The following is a 27689-nucleotide window of genomic DNA, read 5'->3' as shown; positions in this document are numbered from 1 at the left end:
GAGGTGAGGGGGTAACAGGTCAATCAAAGGACTTGTATGCATGCATATGAGCATAACCAATGGACACAGACAGTAAGGGTGTGAGGGCATGTGCTGGGGGGTGGGAGCGCCCGGGGAGAGGTCAATGGGGGGAAAAAGGAGACTTATGTAATACTTTAAACAATAAGGAATTTAAATTTAAAAAATTCTCCTACAACATAATTTTAAATGGTTACTTATAGATGTACTAGAATTTATTTCACCAACCTTTCATTGTTGGAATTTAGATTTTTTTAAAGGACTCTTTTTAATATTTAAATCATAAGTTCTAAGGTTTAACTTTATTCACTAAATTTCTTCTCTTTTTTTAGAGGGGTGGGCATGTTTCATTATACATTTTCACAAATCTAGGGAAGTGGAAGAAACATTCTCTGTATTTAAAGGCAACATATTACGGAGACTTTGAAAAGAACCACTGGGGAAGCAAAGGAGAAAGTAGAGTTGAATGTGGTTTTTAACTACTCAGAAAAGAAATGCTACCTCAAATCCATAATTTCCGCTAACATTTTGTTTTGAAAAATTTTAAGCCTACAGAGATAAACACCTTTTATCTAGATTCACCGGTTGTTAACACTGTCCATACAGATACGCGCACAGCTCCACTTGGAGAGTACCTCCCAACTGGTCTTCCAAGTTCTAACCCATGGCCCCTGTAGTCTATTCTCCATATTGAGTCAGGGCTACTGAGTGTGACTGCACAGACTGTACTCTGTGCAAAGACTCCTGGCAGGGGTGGGAGATGGGTGAGGGAGGAGGGAAAAGCAAGAGTTAAAACCCAGTCCATGCTGTACTCACCAAATCATGCACCCTGAAGCTACAAGTGCCCAAAGAAAGGACACCATTTTCTAAGTCACATAAAGGCATATAATGAAGAGTAGCAACTCTGATCAGAGCGATTCATGTCACACAGCCTTGCCTTAAGCCCTGCAATGACTTCCCATCTTAAAGCAAAAGTCCCCACAATGGCCTATAAAGTCCTACAAAGTGCAGCCTTTCACACCTAACTCCTTTTCACCCATTTACTCTAGCCACTGGCTTCCCTGCCATTTCCTAAACCTTCCACGCATACTCCTGGCTTAGGGACTTCGCAATTGCTGTTCCCTCTGCCTTGAATGCTCTTCCCTCAGCTAGTATCACAGCTCACTCCTTCATTTCCTTCTTGTCCCTGCTCAAATGACACATTAGAGAAGCTTTCTCTGATCACTGTACATAAAATAGCAACTACTGAAAATACCAGCAATCTATTTTGGTATTTTCTATCACCTCTATCTTTCATTTTTCTCCATAGCATGTACCACCTGAAACAGTACATATTTATTTATGGTCTTTATACCTCAAATCTCCTCCTATGAAGACAAGGATAGTATTTTACTCATTGCTGTAATTCTAGTCCCTGAACAGTACCTGGTGCACAGTAGGCACTCAGTCAATATTTTTGCCTGAATGAACATCTAAGACTGCAAGAACCTGTGATATGTTTTCAAAAAGAATGGCGCTGCACTGAATTCAGAAATTGGGCTCTTAAGTCAGAAGCTAAGGTGAAAATATAGTTTAAATTACTTTGGAAAAGTCCTTAAAATGGTGTCAAGTTTGAGACGGCCATATTATTTCTCAATATGTTCAAAATGACGATTTGAATACCAGATGAAGTATTTGGTTGTGTTAGGCACTATGTGTGAAAAACATATTTTTTAAATCCTAACATCATATACTCAGCACATCAGAGGCTTAAACTCCAAGAAGCACTTGCAAACTGAGACTGACTAAGGGAATAGCAGATTCTTCTCCATTTCTTGCTCACTATGGGACTCAGATTCCTTTAGTGGCAAGTTTAAACTACTTAAATGCTGTTTCCCCTTTTTTCCTGAATGCATATAGCTGAATTCATTTAAGTTAAAAGCATGTATGATACAGTTAAACTCTAGCACTCATCTATATTCCTTCTAATAATATTTAGTTGAGAGTTATTCTCAGAACTGTGTATGTGTGTGTATGTGTGTGTAGCTTTAAAGAAATCTCCATCTCTAAGAATTCCCATAGAAAGCTCATAGTGCAGTTTGAGAGACAATTACAATTTTACATACATATTGCATAGTATGCAGTAATACATCTTTACTCTCATTAAATATTCATTAGAGTTATCAGACTTTATTCATTATTTAAAAATTGACTATGAGAGAAGCCAGATATCACTGGTTATCAGGTGAAGCACCAGTGAAGATTTGGTCAATCTGGTTGGAAAAGAGATCATGCATCAATTAGAAAGACAGAGTCCAACCAGGTCACATACTGGAACCTTCAAACTATACAACCTAAGACATACTTAAAATAATTTTCATTACTTTCCCCATTTCCAATATTTACTTTCCTTGTAACTCTGGTTACAATAATGATATTACACTCAATTCACAGCGTCATGTGGAAGTTCAAGTTAACTTCACATTTTGAACTTCCAAAAAGAAAAAGCTGTTATTTGCCATCAGGCCCTCAGACTATATTATAAAGAGGGGGACTGCAAAGTTTTAAAATAAGAGGAAGAATTAACTTGAGCAGAATTACTTGGCTTTTCTTCCCCCTTCTCTGAGCAACTGTTGCCCCATAGAGTAGGAATTGACACTGTTTCCTTATTTGAACATTCAGAGAGCATAATACCTGGCTGAGGACCTTGATTCACTGAAGATACAAAAGTCATCGCCATCATCCCAAGTCCTACTTGAGGCCTTTCTGTTGCCACCACTGCCACCACCACCATGAGATTTACTAGCGTTACTCCTGCCTCCTCTTCCTCCTCTAGAAGACCCTTTCCCGCTTCCTTTGCCTGGCTTGCCTTTTCTTCTTCCTGAAGAACTCATTTTCACCTGCAAGAGAAAAAAGGAACACGGACCTCAGGAAACCAGACAAGTATAATAACTTTTTGTTTTCAAAGTTACGAATATAGCCTATTTTTTAAAGCAGATCTGGAAACACTGCTTTTATTTTTGTCATTTATTTATTTGAGCTGTTGTTAATCCTCACCTGAGGATATTTTTCCATTGAGGAAAAAGCTGGATAGGACTGACTTAAGTTTTAAAACAATTACTTTAGTGCTAGGTGAATGGTGGCAGTGAGGAGGAGAAACCAGGAGGCCAGTCAGGAAGTTACTGCAGTTATTCAGTGGGCGAATGCAGGGAAGCAGGAGCAACAGAGCCCCCCAAGCCCAGAGCCACAGGAGTCCCAAGGGAACGGAGAAAGAGAACTCTTCCGTTGAGGGAACTATGTATTCCAAACCTTAGAGCCCAGGCATTGGCCACACCCGTTCTGGACAACCATTTCTGTCCCCAGGCATTATTGACAGCAAGCACCTTCCCGCGCCCCCTCCAACTTGAGAGGGCCGACATCTATCTTCCCTTTGTTGGAGCCCTGGGGTAGCTTCCCGGGGACGCTGCCCAAATGACATGCCTGTAATATCTGGCCTTCCCTCTGCTCCTTTCTATCATTAATAACTAGCTAATTAAGGGAACATACAACAACTGACCAATGAATGCACAAATAAGTGGAACAAATCAATGTTTCTCTCTCTCTCAAACAAATCAATAAAACATAAATAAACACATAAGTAAAGAAGAGTGGCTAGCCACCCAGACCAAGCCACTATTTTTGCCTAAAGAGTGATCCACAACTTGTCTCACACCAACCCCCGAAAGTATTACCTTTACAACTTGATCTGAGATCTCTCAAATTCTACATTTAGACTTGCGGGCTGTATCCAATATGACTTTCTTCAGCCGTTTTCCAGGGAACAGGAATTACGTTGTATAATCCATATAGATAGATTCCAACTATTCTATCCCATTTTGCATAGGGCGATTTCAACTATCTTTTTCACCATGGACACAGGGGCCTAAGTTTGGCTCCAAGAGTATCCTTTGTTTCACACCCAAGTTTGGTTCCCGAGCACAGAATTACAAAGCTGGGCACTCGACACTGACACACACCACTCCCCTTCCAGGCAAATCTCCGACTGACCCCACATAGCCAGCTCCATGCAGATACCCAGACCTGGTACCTTTCCCCGAGCATGCAACGCCCCCCAAATAGCCATTTGGTTTGAGATGGAGAAGACAGGAAATGAAATCTGACCCCTCCGATCCATCTCTGTACCCTTCCCAGCCCGAATTCAGCTCCCCCGCAGGCAGGGCCAGCTCAGCTGCCGGCCCCCACCTGGCCCGGCCCCAGGGCCTGCGATCCTGCCAAACAGCTGGATCCTTAGAACCCGACCGCTTTGGGAGAGGAAGGCGGTAGAAGGGTCTGCACACTGACAACCAGGACGACGCGCAGACCACGCACACGGACATACCCCTTGGCCGCGGAGGGGGAGCCGCAGCCGGCTCGCAGCGCCGCTTCCTGGGTGGCGGTCAGCAGAGAGCGCTCAGGGGCGAGGAGTCTCGCCGGGTGTCGCCACCCTCGCAGATCTCACCTGGAGCTGCTCAGCTGCGGCCCAGTTGCAGCGGCACAGCCCTGGCACCTTCTGATTGGCTCAGACTTGGCCCCTCGCACTTTCGCTTCCGGGTGAGAGGTGCTTGGTCGCCCCAGCAACCGAGTCGCACTCTGCGCCGAACCATCGCTGGGTTCCCTCTACGCCAAGGAGCTGGCGACTCAGGGGGAATCGCAGAGTCCAGAAAATCTCTCCAGCACCTTTCTGCCAAGTGAGTGGGCCCCCTCCCGACGCCCCGAGCGGGGAAGGGCGCCTTAAATTAGAACTCGCCTTGGTCCAGAACTCAGCCCCTGGTAACCCCGCTACCGATGTGATACATTTCCTGAGCGTCCACCCTGGGGGTGGGGGTAGGGGCGCGGAGAGCACCTCGCCGGAGAATCCGGAGACAGGGATTCCAGCTCTGATGCGGCGGGGTTTGCTGTTGTGCCGACCTCTCTGCGTTTCAGTTTCCTCTGCGCTGCCAGACGACCTCCGTCTCTTAGGTCCTTCTAGCTCTAACATTCCAAGGTTTAGAATGTGGAACCATTTAAGAGCAAATGAAAACAGTTCGGTTTCTCGTATGATCAAGTTAAATGCTCTGTATTTAACGATTGCTTTCCAAGTGCCATTCATTCACTGGACATTCAGTTCCTACTAGTAAGTGCTAATAACTGAGCTGGACACCAGGGTGAGAAAAGAAATTTGACTAATCCGTGATCCCTGACCTGAACCTGCTCTAGTGATGGAGATTGTGGCACGAAAGCGTTGTTTTCATAGGGCCCTACGTGCTATGGGAGGGCTAGGCCCGGAGTGTTGTGGGGCTCATAGAGGAATCTGGGGGTGAGGGGAGGTAAGAAAGGTTTTGCTGTTTTTCTTTGTTCCTCTTTCTGGGGAAAATTTTCAACCTTGTATTCCAGTTCACTAATTTATTTTTCAATTGTATCTTTGCTATTCAGCCCTTCAAAGGAGTTTTATTTCATCATTTATTTTCTAGACTGCTACTTTGTTGTTTTTCATAACCACCAGCTTTTCTCAAGGATGTTACAGTATTTTAAACTCTTCTACCTATTGTGTTATTAACTTTGTTTCCTCAGAGTATGAGTCTCTAGCTTTTCTCAGCTGGCACCTAAATTAATTTTTAAATTAAAAATATCAGTTCTCTTGCCTCACCCATAGAGATTCTGATTCAGTAATATAGGGTAGAGCCTAGGAACTTGCATGGTCTACACTTTGAGTAACATTCTAGTAGACTATTGTCCTAGAAGTTTGAGTTTTTTTTTAACATATGTTTTCCTAAAAGTTTAATATTTTAGACCACTAAATGTCCCAGTGCTCTGAGGCATAGGTCCATCCCAGTCCTTGGTTTCTTTCTTCCTTTTTTACCTGGTCTCCATTCCAGTCTCATTCTTTTTGCTCACCCCTACACTCACCCCTCCTCATTTACTGCCTTTATTTTCTTTTTCCTCCTTCTGCCAAGTCAGAGATTCCTTACTTTACCTTACTTCTGAGACAATCAATAGGTCATATAGGCTAACCAAGAAAAATAAAAACGTATGTCCGTATAAAAACTTACATGAATGTCCATAGTAGCATTATTTATAGCCGCCAAAACTGGAAACAACCCAGCTGTGCATCAACTGATGAATGATAAATAGAATCTGCTATTTCTGTACATGGACTATTATTCAGCAATAAAAAGAGATGAAATACTAATGCATGCTATAACATGGTTGAACCTTGAAAACATTATGTTAAATAAAAGAAGCCAATCACAAGGACTACATATTGTATGATTTCATACATATATGAAATGTCCACAATAAGAAAATCCATAGAGAAAGAAAGTAGATTATTGGTTGCCAGGGGATGGGGTAGGGTGGGGTTAGGTGGGAGTGGGGAATTAAGGGAATGGAAAATAGCTGAGAATGGGTAAATGATTCTTTTTGGGGTGATTAAAATATTCTAAAGTTAGATTGTAATAGTTATACAACTCTGAATATTCTAAAAATATTGAATTGTATAAAAGGGTATGTTTTGTGGTATGTAAATTCTATTTTAATAAAGCTGTTATAACGAACAAATAAGTAAAAATAGATCATCTAGACAAAATTATTTCCCCAGGACCCTACACTGGATAATGGAATGTCAAGTAATCATGACATGCTTGTGATCATATGAAGTGAATCTATTTGGTTAGCTCTTAAAGTGCATTTGTTATAGGTCTTATGACATAAAAATATTTAAATTTATGTGACTTTTCCTAAATCTTTTAAAACAGCTGAAGAAGTATATAAGATAAACTTTATATTTCCAAATGGAGACAAGTATGGTAAGCATACATTTCAATTACTTTTTCTATACAGACTAAAATGAAGTAGCTTAAGAGTGAAAAAATGAGACTGTCACATTTTATAAAACTACTATTGGAATGTTAACTCAATTTAATAAAGTAATGTAGATGAAAAGACTTTAAATCTGAATTCTAATGTTAAGTCTAGGCAGTATGCCTTGGTAACCTATGGGATCTGTTTGTCTTCCTGGTCATTGGGTCTTTTTTTTTTTTTTTTAAATATATTTTATTGATATTTTAAAGAGAGGAAGGGAGAGGGATAGAGAGTTAGAAACATTGATGAGAGAGAAACATCGATCAGCTGCCTCCTGCACACCTCCCACTAGGGATGTGCCCGCAACCAAGGTACATGCCCTTGACCGGAATCGAACCCGGGACCCTTCAGTCCGCAGGCCGACGCTCTATCCACTGAGCCAAACCAGTTTCGGCCTGGTCATTGAGTCTTAATGACTATAAGACCTTGTATGCTTCTCATCTCTGGTCTCATTTGTTTCAGTGCTAGGGAGCCAAAGAGACCTATATGTGCAGTTGTGATTAGGCCTAAATATAAACACTTTTTAAAAAAATTATTTTATTATTTGTTTGATTTTGAATATATATGTGTGTGTGTGTGTGTGTGTGTGTGTGTGTGTGTGTGTGTGTATATATTTAATCCTCACCTGAAGGTATTTTTCCATTGATTTTTAGAGAGAGTAGAAGAGAGAGGGAAAGACAGAGAAATATCAATGTGAAAGAAACATTGATTGGTTGCCTCCTGCACTTGCCCTGGAGCCTGCAACCGAGGTACATGCCCTTGACCAGAATCGAACCTGGGACTCTTCAATCCGCAGGCTGATGCTCTATCCACTGAGCCAAGCTGGCTAGGGCTATAAATACTTTATTACTTAGTCAAACAGGGTTCCCATTTATAATATTCAGTATTTCTCTCTTATTTAGATGGTGATTGTACAAGAACACCTTTTGGAATTGTCGAGAGAAATGGAATCGGTATTCATACCACTCCTAATGGGATTGTATACACAGGAAACTGGAAAGATGACAAGGTATTATTGTTGGTTTGAATACTGACAGTGGATAAGTAAACCTATTAGTTAAGTGATTCCAGGCATTTCTCCATTAATCAAAACCACAAGTAGACTATACAATAAAAAACCAGATAGTTATCTATATATATAAAAGGCTAATATGCTAAGTGTCTGACCATTTGACCGGTAGCTATGATGCACACTGACCACATGGGGGCAGATGTTCAATGCACTGGCATGGAAACATGGAACAGACTGATGAATCTCAGAGGGAAGGGGGCAGGGAGGAGGGCGGGAAGAGATTAACCAAAGATCTTATATGCATACCAGAGGCCCGGTGCACAGATTTGTGCATCGGTGGGGTTGCTCGGCCTGGCCTGCGCCCTCTCGCAATCCAGGACCACTTGGGGGATGTTGGACTGCCAGTTTCGGCCCAATCCCCGTAGGCCAGGCTGAAGGACCCCACCAGTGCACAAATCTGTGCACTGGGCTCGTTTCAGCCTGATCCCCGCAGGATGGGCCGAGGGACCCCACCAGTGCACAAATCCATGTACCGGGCCTCTAGTATTTAATATGAATATATGAGTAATATTAAACTTATGCAGAGAGCTAGTTATCATCATCTTTCTCATCTCCTATTCATTGAGTAAACTAAACTCATTACAAAATTTTCTCATTTAATCCTCAAAGCAATCATTAGCACTCCTATTTTACAAATAAGGTAAATCAAGTTCAAGTTTCTTACACCTAATAAGTGTTGAAACAAGAATGTGTACCCAGGTCTGCTTGAATATAATTTTTGTTCTTCACAACTTTTGTACTTTTTCCTAGGTAACTAAACCAGTTGCCCTTTAAAATTTTTGATAACTCCAGGTATCTCAAGGACCCCTATTAACATCATCATGGTGTTGCAACCATGATGTTCAAATGCCCCAGATCAGGAACATTTGACTTGGTGGTGAGGTGGGGGGAGGGAGGGCTTCACAGAAATAAAGGGTAATATTATGATAGATAAAATCAGTGGTTCTCAACCTTTCTAATGCCGCGACCCTTTAATACAGTTCCTCATGTTGTGGTGACCCCCAACCATAAAATTATTTTCGTTGCTACTTCATAACTGTAATTTTGCTACTGTTATGAATCGTAATGTAAATATCTGTGTTTTCTGATGGTCTTAGGCTCCAGAGAACCGCTGCTGTGGAGCCTAAGACCATCAGAAAACACAGATATTTACATTACGATTCATAACAGTAGCAAAATTACAGTTATGAAGTAGCAACGAAAATAATTTTATGGTTGGGGGTCACCACAACATGAGGAACTGTATTAAAGGGTCGCGGCATTAGAAAGGTTGAGAACCACTGGATTAAATAATAAGTGGATGATAGACATATGTGTACATTTTCAAAGTATTTTAGGGAAACTGAAGGTTAGCTACTGAGTTATTTCCTCGTTACAAACAGATGAATGGTTTTGGAAGACTTGAACATTTTTCAGGAGCAGTATATGAAGGATACTTTAAGGACAATATGTTTCATGGACTGGGGACTTACACATTCCCATCTGGGGCAAAGTACACTGGAAATTTCAATGAAAATAGGTAAGCTTAAAATAAAAAGTCACTATAGTTCTAAAAGATTCTTTTCAGGCATGTTTGCTTAAATATTATATTTAGTTAATGTTAAATATTCTTTTGTAATATATTTTGTTAAAATATATTTATAACATATTGAGTAAGAAATGTTGGGCTATTTTTTTAGGAGAAAAAAAATCTTAGGAGACGCTAAGACCATCATGAGCCTTCAAAAGAAAATCATTCAGCCCAGCCGGTGTGGCTTAGTGGTTGAGCATTGACCTATGAACCAGGAGGTTCGATTCCCAGTCATCGCACATGCCACAGCTGTGGGCTTGAGCAGTCGATTAATGTTTCTTTCTCATCAATGTTTCCATATCCCTCTCCCTTCTTCTCTCTAAAATCAATAAAAACATATTTAAAAAATAAATAAAGGGAGAAAAATCTAACCATGGAATAAAGGTCTGTTTGTTTAAATGAAGTGCATTTTTATCACTCCAAAGAGTCCAAGGAACCACCAGCACGGAACACAGCACTCCAAACATAGTTGACAGTACATGTTTGTTGAATAAATAAATGACCTAATATAAACTTTTCATTTTTTAACTGATTGTTTGGGTTTTTATGTAAACTTAGCATATCCTAAAATCTTGTACACCAAAATTTGTATAATGACAGTATTCATTCGAAATAGTAATATTAATAGTTCGGGGTTTTTTTTTGTAGGATATGAAAACAGGATGTTGGGTTTTAAATCAAAGTCTCAAAATGGAAAGCTATAATTCTTCAGCCATAGTATATAATATGTCACAGTCTAGATAGTCTTAAATCTGGACTGTAAATTATTAGTCTTGATTAATGAACAAACTTATTTTTTACTATTACAGGGTAGAAGGTGAAGGACAATATACTGATATCCAAGGACTAGAATGGTGTGGTACCTTTCATTTCACAGCTGCTCCAGGCCTGAGACTAAAGCTCCACATGTAGATTTTCTGCATTAAAGTTTAATGTGGTAATTGAAGATTTAGTTGTAAAGAAACCAAATCTGTCAAGTGAAACAACTTCATACACTATCTCTAAATTATAATATTGCCAATAAAATCATCATTCACTTATGCCTTTTTTATTAACTTTACTTTCATCATCTTATAATTAGTTCAAATTATGTGATTCAGTTCAGAGTTTTCTCATTTTAATAAACACAGCAAAACTATCCAAATCTTGGCAAAGTCAATGTCCGATTCTGTGCCTGAATTTTGTCATCTTTAAAAAGTATGTCTGTGTTAAAGGAAATTATCTAGGAAATGAAAAGACAATGCACAGAATGGTAGAAAATATTTGGAAATCACATACCTGGTAAAGGTTTGGTTTCCAGAATGTTAAAGAACTCATATAAATATCCTATATTTTAAAAGCATAGTATGCAAATTGTCCCCTCGACTGGAGTTCTTTTGGGAGCTCGAGCAGGGGGGCGGGCCAGCCAGGGGAAGTTGAGAGAGGCCCTAGCCAGCAGTGGTGACAGGCAGCCAGGGGAAGGGAGGGTGTACCTGGCTGGCAGCCAGTAGCCGCTAGGGACCCTACCAGTGCATGAATTTCATGCACTGGGCCTCTAGGTCTATATAATAAAAGGCTGACATGCAAATCGACCGGAAGGTGGAATGACTGGTCGCTATGACACACACTGACCACCAGGGGGTAGATGCTCAATGCAGGAGTTGCCCCCTGGTGGTCAGTGCGCTCCCACAGGGGGAGCGCCGCTCAGCCAGAAGCCCTGAGCCAGGATCATGGCTGGTGAGCACAGCAACAGTGGCGGGAACCTCTCCTGCCTCCATAGCAGCACTAAGGTTGTCCGACTGCCAGCTTAGGCCAGCTCCACACATGGAGCGAGCCTAAGCCGGCAGTCAGACATTCTCCGAGGGCTCCCGGACTGCAAGAGGGCACAGGCCGGGCTGAGGGATGCCCCTGAGTGCATGAATTTCGTGTACCAGGCCTCTAGTATATAAATAAAAAGACAACCCAATTAAAAATTGGGCAAGGAATTTGAATAGACATTTCTTTAAAGAAAGAAAATAAGTCTAGTAAGCAAGTGAAAAGATGCTCAACATCATTACTTTTTAGAGAAATATAAATTAAACCCACAATAAGATACAACTTCATAATCACTAGGTTGGCTATATTTAAAAAGACAGATGATAATGAAAGTTAGCAAGGATGTGGAGAAATTGCAAACCTCAAATATTGCTAGTGGGAATGTAAAATGGTGCAGCTGCTGTGGGAAAACAATTTCTCAAGAAGTTAGACATGTAGTTACCATATGAACCAGCAGTTCCTAAGTATGTACCCAATAGAAATGACTTGTACAAGAATATCCATAGCAGCATTATTCATAACAGCCCAATACTGGAAACAACCCAAATGTCCACCAACTGATAAATGGATAAACAAAGATGGCATATCCATAAAATGGAATATTATTCAGCCATAAAAAGGGATGAAGTACTGATACAACCTACAACATGAATGAACCTTGAAAATACTGTACCATGTGAAGGAATCCAGTCACAAAAGGCCACATATTGTATGGCTGTTATGTGAAATGTCTAGATTAGTGGCTGCCAGGGGAGGAAGGAGTTGGGAGGAATGGGGTTTCTTTTTTGGGTGATACAAATGTTCTAGTATTAGTGGTCATAGTTGTGCAACCTTGTGAATACTAAACCACTGAATTGTTCACATTAAAAGGGAACATTTTGCATATGATATGTGAATTATAGCTCAATTTTCTTTCTTTCTTTTTTTTGTTATAGCTCAATTTTCTAAAAAATAGATCTTTGTGTCCTTACATATTCTATGGCTAGAAAGCTTCTTTACCTTCTACATAAAATTTTTTTCAGTTACCAGAACAGTACATGACAGATACATATTAAAAAAATTACAATAAAGACCTGAGTGTTTTTGCTGAAACTATTATTCTGGAACTGACAAAAAATAGTGCATGCAATAGATAACTTCTGTATCATATTTCTTCATTCAAAATCTTATTAAAATGTCTATTTCTCAATATGTTATTGCCAAAATTTTTTTTAAAATTTTTGTTGTGCTATAAATCTGTGTTGAATGTTTTTTAAGCCCTAGCTGGGTAGCTCAATTGGTTAGAGTATAATCCCAATACACCAAGGTTGCAGGTTCCATCCCTGGTCAGGGCACATATAAGAATTAACCAATGAATGCATAAATAAGTAGAACAACAAATTGATCTCTCTCTCTCTCTCTCTAATAAATTTTAAAAAATCTAAATGTATTTTACAATATTGAAATAAAAATGGTAACTTTGTTAGTTTTTATAATAATAGCTTTACATTTAATTTCAAAAGACCCTATTTATTAGTGTTCAAAGATACAGTTTAAAAATTAGACATTTTTGGATTTGTTGCTTAGCATTAACTGGTATTCTTTTAGAATTAAATAGTATTGTACTAGAAATTGTAACGAGATAAATACTGGATAGGTTAAGATAAGGCAAGAGAATGTCTTTTGGGAGCAGGACAATAATGCAAATTCAAAATTTCTGGAAAATATAAAAAAGTATCTGCTTTACCGCAAACTAAAATTTCCCAAATATTTTTCTTTGAATTATTTAAAATGGCAAGATACATATTTTTCTTTTAAAATCTTTAACTTTATTGATACATAAATAACTTTTTAATGCTCAAGTTTCCAACTTTCTAAGATACCAAAGTCATCCCTCTTAAACAGTTTTCCTTCTTTAACTCCTTGAAACTAAACACAGTTCAGTTATTTGATTAGTTGATGCTAGAATTTGACCTAGAGCTTATGTAATTAGAAGAGACACTAGTTTTAGCTCATTTAAAAGCCTAGTTAGCATCTGACAGTCTCCTTTCTAGGGAAGTCAAGCCTCTCTACTGCTGCTTTTTATAACCTTTAAGTTAATTCAGAATCCAGATAAGCCTTGATCCAAGGATGATATAACCACAGCAAGCACCATGGGGTAAGTGTGCTTTTATGTGCTTTGAGATGGGAAATAGTATCATAAGACAATAAATTCCATCAATCCTTAGTAATTTTGATTCAAAATATGCTAACATTAATTTAAGAATAAAATTTAAAAATAAATAACTTTTTATTCCAAAGTTATAACAATTTATAAAACATTCATTTTCTTGCTTAGTTGTAAAATTGTCATAATCTGCCTTTGTAGGTTATCAATGAATGATATGTTTGGGGACTGAAGAGTTTTACATATTTACATATTTAATGGAAGCTGAGTTAAATTTTGAGAGCAATCTTAAAGAATGACACGGTTCTTTCTTTCATTGAAAAATAGTTTTTATAATTTTTATATTTTGTATGTTCTGATTATATTTTTGAAATGTAATTCTATGCCTATTGAATCTAATAAAAATCAGGATTAAAAAAAAAAGAATGACAGGGTTCTTGATTTACACTGCAAATAAATCCAACATTTCTTTGGGATTAAGAATAAAAAATGAAAAGATTAGGAATGAAGGGAGGTTGGTTTGTGCCTTTTGTAACACAGAAAGGGACAAAGGAGTCCACTCCTCCATGTACAGAAAAATGTGTGCTGATTAATTACACAGAGACATTAGTGAATCTTAATTCTAAACCTTTGCAGGGTTTGGGGAGCATGATGAGAAGAATTGGGTTTCACTTGAAAGGTTTCTAAAGTGAGAACAGTATTCCATAATAGTTAGTATTGGAATTATATGGGTTTTATATGCTAAAGCAATAGTATTCTGAAAATACAGAAATTTTTTATCACCTTTTTGTCTTTGTTAATAGATCCTTTTAATACAAGATTATATTGCTGCAAATGACATAGCCATTTCATTGAAGGCACTTCTGTAGGGTTTACCATAAATGAACAGAAATTTATACTAGAGAAATAACTTTTTGTCATGTTTACTCTAAAATTTCCATGAGTTTAATTAACATCTATATCTTTGTTAATACCCTGGGTTCTGAAATTGCAATTTGAACCAGTCTGAAACCTCAGAGGCTTTTGAAAGGAAGATGATCAAAATACTGTTAACTTTTAATACAAATATAAAGGTTAACAGATAAGTGCCTTGTACAAATTTCATATACATTTGTTTCTCCCTCTCCCGCCCTTTTTTCTTTAATGCCAGTAGTTCTTAACCTTTTTGGGAGTCAAGTATAATTTTAAGAATCTTTGAATATCAGCCCACCCCCTCTGCAAATCACACAAAATTTTCCATACAAATCACACAAAATTTCCCATGCAATTTCAGCATATTTACAGATGGTCTGAATCCAATCTATGGACCCCAGTTAAGAACCTTTGATTTTGAGTTTTAGGACTGGAGTGAGTTGCTAAATATTTTTCTTAGTTTCTGTATTTTTATAAAATATAAAAATGTTTAGGTTAATAATTCCTGATAATTTTCTCTCAGGGACAATGTTGAAGATGCTGATTCTCACACTGATCATCTCTCAGTACACACACACTCACACACACACTTTACATGAGAATGAAACACAATTACCAATATACATAGTTTTGATGATCTCATTACTGCTGCTTGTCCCCAATGATTTGATTAATTGTATGTGCTTTCAAGAGTGCCAGGAATCACCTTGGGAGTCATGAATGAAAAAAAACAAAACCCCTCATTATTTTATTTGTAAGCTGCTTTCAATGCTCCAAATAAGGTGAACTAAACCATAAATTGCTAGATATTACACAGGATACTCTTCTAATTGGTAGGTTCACGATTGTTTTGTTGTCTGTTCCTGCCCTTATTGAGAAAAGAGGTTAGTGAGTATTAATACCCACTTAAGTTTTCCTAAAATAATTAGAAAAATAAAAAGAAAGTGGCAGCTGATCAGATGTTCAAATTTTTCTATTTGAGGAAATCTCTAGAATATATCCCCAGAAAATGAGAAAGTAGCTGTTTGGGATTTTTTTGGGGAGGTGCTTGGGGGTACTTATCTCAAAGCTATTTGACAATACAATGCCTTATGTGGGTCTATGCCAGCTCTTTTTATTTTTCTTTAGGCTATGCTGGCACGGTTTTAGTGAGCAACAAGAGGCAAACATTAGACAATTCTTATGCACTCTAGAAAGCCTCCTCGGTCTCTTAAATTTCACTAGATTTCTATGGAGTGTGTAGGTGTGTGGAGTGAGTAGGAATATGAATAAGGGTGGGTAAAGGGATAACTGGAGAAAAGCGGAAGAACCTTACTTGTAAGGTACCCAGATACCTGCTATTTACCATAACACCTGGGCAAAGGATGCACAATGGAAAAGAAGGGATGGATGCATTTCTTTGCTGAGATACATTTCAATCTTTTTTCCCCATCTAGCAGTTGCTCAGTGCACTCCTGATTGACATCTTGAGGGGAAAAAAGTTAAGGCTCTGCTAAAATTGTAGAAGTTCATGGTTACAGCATGTTCAGCCTTCTTTTAGTTTCCCAGTTCAAATAACGTAGAAGGATTTAAAAAGTTCTTTAAGAGATATATTCTCCACTTCTGAATCTGAGAATGACAACTCAACTCTTTCCCGGGCAGGGCAGACATGTAACTCATGCAGTGACCTTTGAAATGTTGCTTCTATCTGTGCCTTCCTTTCCTTCCTAATGGTTGCTTCCTTAATTCAGGTCATGGTTACCTTTTACTTGGATTAAAAGTGCCCACTCCCTGGCCTCTTTGTGGCTGGTCTTTCTTCTAAAGTGCCACAAGAGGCAGCTTCTCACTGAAGACCTGTGATTTAGTTAGTCTCTTGCTTAAAAACCGCCAGTGACTCCATCTCTCCACTGCAGAGCAGCCTCCGAAGAAGATATTCATGGCCCCAACCTCCCTGTCTAGCCTTACCTCCTACTCTACCCTTGATGCTCCTAGGATCCCTAAATAATGCCTTGTAATTTCCTACCTCTGTTCCTTTGCTGGTCCTCTTTTTATCATATCTACACATTGTTCAAAGCCCAGCTTAAACCCTATCTTCATGAAACTTTCTCTAATCCCCACAACTGAACTCTCTTCCTCTGAAAGCTTTAGGCACCTTATACTTTTCTCATTGTACTTGTCACAGTTTATCACACTTGTGTGTCTCATCTTTCCTACCAGATTTCCTACTTGGAGGATCAATGCCATCTTTATAATTGTCCCAGCACCCGACACAGTGCTCTTTACATAGTATGTGCTTAGTAAATGCTTATTGAACTGAAATGAACTGTTTTTCCTATCATCTACAATAAAAGCTAAAGACTTAATTTTAGCTAAACTTCCTTTTTCTTCCCCGGTAGAGTGGCTCCATTTTCCACTATCTGGGGGTTAAAATTCCTATCTGAAGAGCCAAATGAGTGTAATATCCAAAATATGAGTGATGCAAGGGAGAAAGGGTGGGAACAAGGACTGTAGCGACACATTAGAGCAATTTCAACCTTCCTAATGCCGCGACCCTTTAATACAGTTCCTCATGTTGTGGTGACCCCCAACCATAAAACTATTTTCGTTGCTACTTCATAACTGTAATTTTGCTACTGTTATGAATCGTAATGTAAATATCTGTTTTCCGATGGTCTTAGGTGACCCCTGTGAAAGGGGTCGCGACCCACAGGTTGAGAACTGCTGTCAGGGGTCGCCTAAGACCATTGGAAAACAGATATTTACATAACGATTCATAACAGTAGCAAAATTACAGTTATGAAGTAGCAACGAAAATAGTTTTATGGTTGGGGGTCACCACAACATGAGGAACTGTATTAAAGGGTCGCGGCATTAGGAAGGTTGAGAACCACTGCATGAGAGGCTTCTGAAGAATGAAGAATTTGTTAATAAACAGCACATACATGCTCAAAGGAAGCAAGAAGGAAACTTTAAGAATAAAAAATGGCTCTTGGTTCTAGACAACTTCCTGGAGTGCCAGCCTATAGGGTTGGGATCACCTGTATGTAATAGTGGCTTAAATAAGCTAGACATTTATTTCTATCTTAGATTTAAAAAATAAAAAAAAAGCCAGACCACCCCAGAGCTGTTCAAGCAAGTTCTTATGTGAAGAATGAGGTTCCCACCAGCTTGCTCTTCTGCCATCCTTGTGTATCATGTCTTGATCCACAGAGATGCTAGGACTCCACCTATCTCACTGGTGTTCGACCAGCAAGAAGGAGAAATGGGGGGGAAATATGTATTCTCTCTTTGAAGGAGACTTCCCAGAGGTCGCTCACATTATTTCTATTCACATCTCATGGGGAGAATCTATTCTGGTGGATACACATAGCTATGAAGGGGAAGGGGGAATGTTTTGAACTGGGATACTAAAGAAAAGGGGAGAATGGATACTGGGTGGCAATTAGCAGTGACTAATAGAACCAAGATCAGGCCTTACACTGCTTCTTGTACTCCTTCAGGACAAAGAACAGCATTATGCACAAAAAGGGTTCTCTTAAGAAAGATTATCTGTAAGGGTAAGAGGAAAAAAGAGCAAGCTTAGCTGGGAATAAGCACAGATTTGCTTAGGATAATGGACAGGGACCTTGACAAAAGTGACGTAGGCGATGAAGCCTCTGGTTCCCCTACTGCTTGTCATTATCAATGGCATTTTATTTTTTATAGACCCTCTAGAGAAATCAGGAAGCCTTCACAAAACATGGTGTGATGTCTACTGGTGGAGGCAGGCCATGAGGTGAGTGGAAATTGCAAAGAACTTGTTTCTAATAAGAACCCAGACAAACTGAGAGCTTAGTTTAAACGGGTGCACTTGTACTTAGTTTAAACCAGTACTTGTACTTTTTCTTGAAGTGTAAGCATTATAAATGGCTTTGAAGAATTTTGTAACCCTTCTTTGTTTAAAAACAAATAAGTAAACATATTATGGGATTCCATGATTAGTTAGCTGTAAGGACTAATAGGCACCTTATAAACTAGCTATGTTACCTCAGAGTTTTATTGCATAGATGAATGCTTACTCAGAGTATCGAGGTAATAACGAACTATGTTTTAATTGAGTTTTATTTTGGATGTTTTTGTGGATTGCAAAAAAATACAAACCCTGTAAAAACAACACAATTTACATTCAGTTAATATTTACTGAGTCCCTACTTTATGCTAGGCTTTGTGACATATCAGCCATGTGGGATAGATAAGCATTATCCTCATTTTACAGTTGACAAAATGTAGGTTTTTAAAGGTTAAGTAAGATTCCCAGGATCACAAAAATAAGTAACAAGCTAGGTGTCTCATGCACTGAAGAAAAAAGTCCCATAGTTTACATCATTATTTTTAAGTTTCAAAACTAAAATGTACACATTGTAAAACAAACAAACTAAGACAGAGGAGTGTAAGTAAACTTTGGAAGCCCATCCCACCCCTGTCTCCATCCCTCTTTCCAAGCATAAGCACTGTTGGTAGTTTGGCATGAATTTTTCCGTATCTTTCCTTTTGTCCAATGTACTCTTTACAGTATCACACTTCCTATCGACTTAAAGATTTAATAAATAGAGGAGGCTGAATTTACTATGTACTTAATAGTATAAACATCTATCTTTAAAATAATAACTGAATTGTTCATTTAGCTAACATTAGGCATCTAACTATAGAGACTGAAAGAAGAACAGAACTCACTCTATTTTTCCTAGGGATTCATAGGCTAGTGCAGGGTTCTTGATGTTGAGAGTGCATATAGACTCCTCTGAGAGTATGATGCAAGCTCTGAACCTTCTCCCTAGAAGAAAATGAACCTACATAAAATTTTGCCTATAATTCAGGAACCCTGAGACAATATGGACCCCTGCTCTTGTACAAGTAAGATTGTTAAATTAATAATTTATCATAAATACTAAAATAGAAATGTGAACAAGATACTATAGCAGCACAGAAAAGCAAGGGTTTTACTGAGACATGTCAAAAAAGACAGGGAAGGGTGATACCTGCACAGAATCTTGAAGGACACAAGAAGTTTGACAGCTAGCTCAGGGAAGGGGAAGGATGTCCACTGAAGAACTACATTCATAAAAGCCCAGAGGCTAGAAAGGACAGGGATCCACAGAACTTCCTTTGTGGCAGGGGCTTAGTGTATATGAGAGGACTGAAGACAAGTTTGCAGAACTGAATAGAGGCCAGATCATGAAGGCAGAGGTCTTTTGTGTTAGGATGTTTGAACTTTAAGAGTCACTGAAGAATTCTGATCTAGATTTTCATTGGTAGGTAAAAAGTCTAAAATTAATGCAAGACTAACTAAATGATAATGGAAATGATACTATGGATGATAGAATAAGAAATAGAACAAAGATAAGACCATTTAATTCAGATTTGTTGGAGAATCATTGATAAAATATGTTGTTAAAAAGGTAAGTTGCTAAAAATCAGGTGGAATCTATTATAAGGTCACTGCTTTTACAAAGGAGACTGGGAGAATAAAGCTCTGAAACTGTCTTTGTAAGATAAAACTCAAAAATTCAGGTGCACACCCATCACACTATGCAGTGTCCCATGCACAATCAGGCCAGTGTCAGTCACTCGGGGTGTATCACTCACTTCTGATCTGCACACCTCATGCCCTCTGCTATCCTCCAGTAACTCCTGATGGATTGTGTGGTTTCCCAGTGACTATTCTACCTGCAAAGAGTAGGAAGGAGTAAGAGGGGGAAATGGGTCAGGTTCTCAATATTTCTACAGTGAGCAGGTATTACTTTTATAATTATTTGTGTAAATTAGGTTTTAAAATAATGTAGTTTAAAGTAAGGCATACAAATAATGTCATAGCTGGTTCATTTTTATTTGGCCATACTTAACCTAATATTCCTAACTAAAAATCCAGTATTAGTCTCACCCACTTCTTGGCAGTGGCTTCACAACTGAGGCAAGACTATAAAGTCTCAAGGATATTTTACTTGATAATATTTATTATTCATTTAAAAATTGTACGTATCAGGTACTATAAAGGCTTTGAAGACTGAACTTGTACATACAGTGTATATGCAATTTTGTATGATGTATCATAAAAAATGAATACAAAGAAGCATTTGGTCTTTGCCAAAGGGTAGTAGTGCTCCAGGTTTCTCAGTCTATATGTTTAGATAGTGAATTTTTATTAAAACAAAATTTAAAATTTAGGGGCAATAGCATTACTTTTTCCTGTTTGCCTTTTCTAGCTCATTAAAAAATGTTAATTAATATGAATAAATAAAGTTCTGTGTTGTATTCTTTATTCTCCAAATGTATTGAAGCATAATTGACATATAAAGTTGTAAGATATTTAAAGCATGCAATGTGATGATTTGATATACATTGTGAAAGGACCTTCCCCGATCAAGTTAATTAATACATCCATCACCTCACGTATTTACTTTTATTTTTGAGGGGTGAGAACATTTAAGTTCTACTTAAGAGAGTAGAACTTTCAATTTGAATTATACAATGTAGTCTTATCAACTATAGTCACTATGTTATACATTAGGTCCTCAGACCTTAGTCATCTTACAACTAAAAGTGCGTACCCTTTTACTATACAGCCTCTCCTTATTGTTTTCTTTAATAAATCATTAATCATAAACAATCTTTGGAATTTCATTAAATTAAACTCAAACTTGTGTTAAGTATCTACTGCAAAATGTTCTCCAAGTTTTCATGCCTATAATTCCCAGGAGGGAGAGATACCAATGTGTATGGCTGAGAATGTAGTAGGAAAGGGATGACTAATGATGACTTGGAGGATAGGAAAGGCTTCATAGAGAAGGAGGTGCATGAACTGAGCCTTGAAGGGTGAGAAATATTTCATTAGGCAAGGAAAGGCATCTGAGGCGCAGAGGATGGGAGGAACAAATGTAGAGAGGCAAGTGTTTGATGAGATGCATGAACTGTGATCACCTACATGTCTATATGATATATGCTAGCTATTATAGAGGTTTATTTGGGATACTATAAAACAGGGAAACAAATTAAGTAAGTTCAGCTAGTCCAGCCATTAGCTGTAACAAAATCATATAACCTAATTTAGAATTAGGCCTTTGGGTAAACTACTTATACTGGGAGAATGCTGTTGTTTTACTGGTAAGAGAACATTGCTGACCACTGTCAATGGTGCATAGGCCGTGGGCTATTCTTCTGAGGTTATAGATTTGCAGGGTTTGTCTATGATTCCCAACTCCTGGAGTCTTTGTTCACTGGGAGGGAGTGAGAAATTACAATAATTCTGAAGACTGGGTTTTACTCTCTTCTCCTTTTTAGTAGTTCTGAAGTGCCAAAGGCAGATCCAAATTGGATTCATCTGAACTGTGAAAAAAATTCTCCCAGGAGAGACAGCAGTAACCTGGTTTCCCCTCTCACCTACAAAAGGCTTTGGTGACTAATGATCTATTTCACAAGATACTACTAACTCAGCCTCGTGATTCTGATCTTGTGAGTCCTGCAACTGCCTGTGCTGCAGCAGGAGGAACTCTTCCTGAGCACTAGTTAAGGTTTTACCATGTTGCTGTACCCTCTCTGCAAATTGGGGTCACCCTAGGGGTGCAGGGAGCTTTTTCTGGAGCTCAGGGCTTTTCTCCTTCACAAGTCTCTCGGGAGCCTCTCTTGCCTTTCACCGTCTTCCCTCTTCCACTGAGCACTGACCTAGTGAAAAGACAGTGACAGGCACGTTTCAGGGGGAAATAGGTATTTGCCTTGTATTGGGGCAACACTGTGCACGGAGTGTCTCGAGAGGCTCTTACCTTCCACTCAGATGAATCCAGGGAGAGAACCTATTTGAAAGGCTGAAATTAAAGCAAGTCAAACCAGAATAAGAAGAGAGATTGAGCACATCTTCCTGACCAGACCTATAGCTCACAAAGCATTCAGACTCACAAATCAGGTTCTGACACATTTAGGTACACACATCAATGCAACAAGTCGGAAGAGCCCCTGGAAGTAATATGGTCTGAAACTTTTGATATGTTTTGATGTCTAAAATGAAAAATTCTTAAATTTAAAACAATTATCTCTAGACATTGGATTGTGTGTTTTTTTTAAATATATTTTTTATTTATTTTAGGGAGGAAGGGAGAGGGAGAGACGGAAACATCAATGATGAGAGAGAACCATTGATTCGCTGCCTCCTTCACGCCCCCTACATCAAGCCCGCAACCTGGGCATGTGCCTTTGACCGGAATCGAACCTGGGACCCTCCAGTCCACAGGCCTAGGCTCTATCCCTGAGCCAAACCAGCTAGGGCTGGGTTGTTTTTTATGTGTGATAACATGCTGGTGTTCTTTTTTTTCCTGATTGATGTAGACACATAGCAACTCAACCAAATTACTCTATCCTGACTGATATTATTAGGTGATAAAACAATTAACGTGCCGTGGAGTGGAGGTAGGGGGAGCTCTGCTATGCCATATGTTGACATAAAGAACTTTGCTGGCTGCTGAGCTACTGAACTGCCACTCTCGGTGCTTTGCCCTCTTCTCACTGGCTCTGGGCACTCAGGTTGTTGGCAATGGTGGCACATCAGTTACAATTAAGTTTGGTGTACAATCCAATTCATTAGGAAATCCTCCTCTCTCTAGGTCTTCAAGCCTAGTGGTGGGCACAGGGATATATTTCTGCCAGTGAAACTTGACTTGATACAATAAAATAGGATGGTGTTTTTCCCCCTAACAAAAATGATCTCCAGGCTATAAACGGTTTCTATATTTCCCACTCTTTTTTTATTTTCTTATGTGAAGCACATGTGGTTAGAAGTGTGTTTCTTTTGCTGTCTATCAAATGAGAATTCAATTACTTCCACAAATACTTGTTGAACCCATGCCCAGAATGGTATTAGTAGCTGGGGATACAAAAATGAATAAAAGACCCCTCTGCTCCCGAGTGGCTCACAGTCTGGTGAGGGAACTAGCATTTAGGCAGTTAACTAAGGATGGGATGGGATTGGGATGGTGGCCTTATGACCTGGTTCAGTGGCAGGGGCCAACCATTTTCTAGCAATGATCATATTTGAGAAAAGGTCAAAGAAGAGGCTGACCTGAGGACCAAGGTCCATTTTCAAAGTAAGAGTACTTATTGTTTCCAGTGGTCACCAACCTTTCGGACCTCAGGGACCACCAGTGGTCCTCGGACCACCGGTTGGCGACCGCTGCTCCAAAGGTTTCCTTAAACCAGCGGTCGCCAACCTTTTGGACCTCACGGACCACCAATGGTCTGTGGACCACCGGTTGGTGACCGCTGGTAGGATGTCTCATGGCACAGACCTTATTTCATTCTTTAATTTATTGCCTTTGCCACTTTTAAATTGTTGTGTATTCAAGGGTGATTTGATTGTACATTTATTTGGAAGTGGTTATAAAAAGTTACATTATCATTGAGGTGTCCTTATTTTAAACACTTACATACATGCCCATGTCTTGTGAGGTTTGTTGTTATCTCCTTATCATTTTGCTTCTAAGGGTTACACTGTGCTTTTTGTTTTCCTGAATTATGCTGATTAAGGAATTATATTAATAAATTTATAAGTATCAAGCCATTTTTATATTCTAAAACTCTATTGATCATAGTATTATTTGTGTTTTCTGGTATTTTATTTAGAATATTTATATATTTAGGCTATCTTAGAGTAGATTTGGTACCAGAACCTCATAGAGTGGATTTAGTAAAATTTACATATACCCTATTGATTAAAGAACAATACAGTCCTTGTTATTGATAGAAACTTCCTATTTTATTATCCTGGGTTATTTCATATTTTGGGGGTAGATATTTGACACCTCCCTTTCTACATATTCTATAGTTATTCTAGTTAAATTCCAGTTTTTAAAACAGAATTCAGCAATTTGTGTTACCCTAAAATTTTTTTCCCATTTCATCTAGCTTTAAAAAGTTATTGGCAGCCCTGGCCAATGTGGCTCAGTTGGTTGGAGCTCCTCCCATACACTCCAGTTGGGGAGTATGCAGGAGGCAACTGATCGATGTTTCACTCACACATCGATGTTTCTCTCTTTTCCTCTCTCTCTCAAATAAATAAAAACATGTCCTCAGGTAAGGATTAAAAAAAATTATTGGCAATAAGTTATGAGTAGAATTTTTTTAAATAAAATTTCATAGCCTATGAATTTATGGTTATCTCTCTCTTTTTTTGTACAATTTTGTGCTCTTTCTCTTCCTCTCAATCTCCCTCTCTCCTCAGACTTGCCAGAGTTTTTCTCATTTTATCAATTCACTTAACTTGTTTTTTTCAAATAGCTATCAGAGCCAACACAGGAATTTATATATATACTAGAAGCCTGGTGTGCGAATTCATGCACCAGTGGGGCCAAAACTGGCTCTCTGACATCCCCCAAGGGGTCCAGGATTGCGAGAGGGTGCAGGCCAGGCCAAGGAACCCCACCAGTGCACTATCGGGGCCAGGGAGGGACACGGGAGGTTGGCCAGCCGGGGAGGGATCACAGGAGGGCCCCAGGGTGTGTCTAGCCTGTCTCCCTCAGTCCCAATCAGCCGGACCCCAGCAGCAAGCTAACCTACTGGTCGGAGTGTCTGCCCCCTGGTGTTCAGTGCACGTTATAGCAACTGGTCAACTGCCCGCTGGTGATCAGTACATGTCATAGCAACTGGTCAACCGGTCAAATGTCTGCCCCCTGGTGGTCAGTGCACATCATAGCGAGCCATTGAGCAGCCTTAGCATATCATTAGTATATTACGCTTTGATTGGTTGAATGGCTGACCAGAAGACCGGACACTTAGCATATTAGGCTTTTATTATATAGGACAGTGGTCAGCAAACTGCGACTTGCGAGCCGTGGTTTGCTGCTCTGTTGACTAATGAGTTTGCCGACCACTGATATAGGATATTGATTTCAGAGAGGAAGGGAGAGGGAGAGATGGAAACACTAATGATGAGACAGAATCATTGACTGGCTGTTTCCTGCATGCCCCCTACTGGGGATGAGCTGGCAACCTGGCAATGTGCCCTTGGCTGGAATCGAATCCAGGACCCTTCAATCCATAGGCTGACGCTCTATCCACTGAGCCAAACTAGCTAGGGCAGGAATTGATACATTTTTAATGACAACAAAAGTGGTTCCTTATGTGATGGTGCTTTGGAGTCCTATGACACGAAGCAATTTATTTAAATAAATAGAATAAAAAAATGGTCTTACTTGGAGCTACTTCCTATGTAACTGGATAAATAATTGTTCAAACTACAGTTTCCTTCCATATAAAGTGAATGGTGACATGCCCTGCCCATTGGGCAGCACAGTTGCACTGAACAGGGGAGGTAATGTATACAAGTGTACTTCGAAAACTATAGCACAGGTATAAACAAGGTCACAAAATATGCTATTTCATGAAATATATGTTGCTTTTGGTCTGTGTAAAAATAACAACAACCCTTTTAATACATTTTAAAAACATTTTTCTATACCATAAGGAACTTAGAGACTCTCCACTGTGAAAATCTTTGCAGGATTTGTCCTGATGAATTACTTTAGCTTCAGAGGAAAATATTTCCTCATTATCCTCCCCCCAACATAAAAAGTTCTCATTCTACTAAATTAGAAATGTGCACTAAAGACCCATTCAATAAAGGACACTGAAATGGAAATTAACTCAAGTCTGCTTTCAATTAATTTCAATTCCCCACAGTGCCAGACTTTCCTTTTCTGTCACAGCAGTAATTGGAAAGTAATAACAATCCTAAGCTCCCATGGTCTTGTGCGTGTATGTGTGTGTGGGGTATACATTCTAGGTCAGCGTGGGGGAGGGTCAGGAAATTTTCTCATATTTTTTAGGTTTCTATTAACTTTATTATTTGAATTAATTATATAAAAATCTGGTTATATCTTCTTAGGTTAATGTTTCAACATCCCTATTTCTTTATTGCAATAATTTTAGAATCTTTGTTTTTTAAGCAGCAGAAACTTATTTTAAAAGGAAATCTTTCCCCAAAAGCTACAGAATGTGATACAGACAAGAGCAGCAAGTCTCTGGCTGGGTGGGATGGAGAGGGAGGCCGAGAACCCCTCTAGCTTGGTGGCTTTCTCTCTGCTCCCAAGGCAGGCTCAAAAAGAGCCTGAGAGCTTTAAAGAGTACAGACTGAAAACCATTGCTCCTGGTAATGATCGGCACAGCTTTAGAGACCAACAAGCTTCAGAGACTAGCAAGCTTTTTCTAAAAATGTAACAGTATTTTCCCAAGGGTCTGCTCAGGCCCAGATGGGTGTTTTTAGAGGTAGCACAGCTATTGTGGAGTTGGAAAGAAAGGAGGGCTGGGGAAGAAATCGGGGCCATATTAACTTGATGGGAGAAGTGTGGTAGCATCTGATGGTTATTTATGCAAAGGTAGGCAGTGATTGAAGGTCTATGAAGGGAGGAGGAAAGAATTACTGGGCTCAGAGAGTGAGGGACTTCCATGAAAATGAAGAGCAGACTACAAGTAAGATCTCACAGGGGATTTCATCATGTAATAAGGCTCTTTTTTTTTTTTTATTCTCCCTTTTAAAATGTACCTTTCAGTATATATTACTTATTAATATGATCATACTCTTCAAACAAGTAATTCTCGTCTGGAAACTTAGCCTAAGGAAACAATGTTTTAATATGAGGGAAAACATTATATATATTATATATATCTTTTTATATTCAAAACAGAAGATAAAACCAAAAAACAGAAAACTGTCCTAATATTCAATAATTAGGAAAGAAAGAAAAAAATGACTAATTTCTTCAAACCACTATTTTTCACTATCCTATCTAATAAAAGGGCAATATGCAAATTAACCATCACTCCATCACAATGATGGCGGCACCCATAGCCACAAGATGGTGGCGCCCAGGACTCTCAGCCCCGCCGGAGTCCCCCAGTCCCAGGGGGGTGACCACTGAGAGCAGGCAGCAGGAGTGGCCTGGTGGAATGCTTGCTTCGCCGCCACAGCGACGAGGCAAGTGTTCCACGCCAAGCCATGGATGGGCCTCTGGGCTGCAGAGAGCCTCTGAGCAACAGGCGCGGAGTGGCCAGGCCCCGCAGAGAGCTACAGGCACACGGATTCGTGCACAGGGCTCCTAGTTTAAGTATAATAATTGTGCAACTATACGAAGCAAGCCAGGAGTGATAAAAACACCAGTTCTGAAATCACAGAGACCTGAGTTCAATTTTGGCTCCCTCTGCCTTTTCTTATCTGTGATCCTGGGCATATTGCTCCCTCGTTTTCATAAGCCTCAACATTCGCATCTATAAAATGAGGATAACAATACATACTAAACTAAATACATATATGGAGTCAATTA

At 39.1% G+C, this 27689-nt stretch overlaps 3 protein-coding genes across 19 annotated transcripts in view; 2 read left to right on the top strand and 1 right to left on the bottom strand.

The window, feature by feature from the left end:
* Positions 1–4585, bottom strand: part of DHX57 (DExH-box helicase 57) — a 52304-nt gene extending 47719 nt beyond the window's left edge. The window contains exons 1-2 of the mRNA XM_080683094.1: positions 4376–4585; positions 2692–2897 (exon numbers count right to left, since the gene is read on the bottom strand). Coding sequence (XP_080539220.1) covers positions 2692–2891 — 200 coding nt within the window. The 5' untranslated portion in view covers positions 2892–2897; positions 4376–4585. The remainder of the gene's footprint in view (positions 1–2691; positions 2898–4375) is intronic.
* MORN2 (MORN repeat containing 2) lies at positions 4584–10558 on the top strand. Its single transcript, XM_080683113.1, has 5 exons — positions 4584–4724; positions 6771–6821; positions 7779–7885; positions 9331–9467; positions 10328–10558. The coding sequence occupies exons 4-5, from the start codon at positions 9331–9333 to the stop codon at positions 10428–10430; spliced, it is 240 nt and encodes a 79-aa protein (XP_080539239.1). The 5' UTR covers positions 4584–4724; positions 6771–6821; positions 7779–7885; the 3' UTR covers positions 10431–10558.
* A 2745-nt stretch (positions 10559–13303) lies between these two features.
* The window catches only part of ARHGEF33 (Rho guanine nucleotide exchange factor 33), a 67683-nt gene continuing 53297 nt past the window's right edge, over positions 13304–27689 (top strand). For 9 of the 17 annotated variants that reach the window (XM_080683100.1, XM_080683109.1, XM_080683107.1 and 6 more), the window contains exons 1-2: positions 13336–13449; positions 18055–18124. The gene's annotated coding sequence lies outside the window, so the exon portion shown is untranslated. Of the gene's footprint in view, positions 13450–18054; positions 18125–27689 lie in introns of all 17 variants that reach the window. The other 8 variants (XM_080683101.1, XM_080683098.1, XM_080683103.1 and 5 more) reach the window with 6 other exon arrangements.

The sequence above is a fragment of the Plecotus auritus genome, assembly GCF_963455305.1.
Source record: "Plecotus auritus genome assembly, chromosome: 8".
Classification (NCBI taxonomy): Eukaryota; Metazoa; Chordata; class Mammalia; order Chiroptera; family Vespertilionidae; genus Plecotus; species Plecotus auritus.
The sequence above is the reverse complement of the archived record's forward strand: the minus strand, read 5'-3'. Positions and strand labels throughout refer to the sequence as shown.

Coding starts and splice junctions, on each gene's coding strand:
- MORN2 (XM_080683113.1), top strand. CDS start 9,331: ATGAATGGTTTTGGAAGACTTGAACATTTTTCAGGAGCAGTATATGAA. Junction 9,468..10,327: donor GGAAATTTCAATGAAAATAG/GTAAGCTTAAAA, acceptor TTACTATTACAG/GGTAGAAGGTGAAGGACAAT.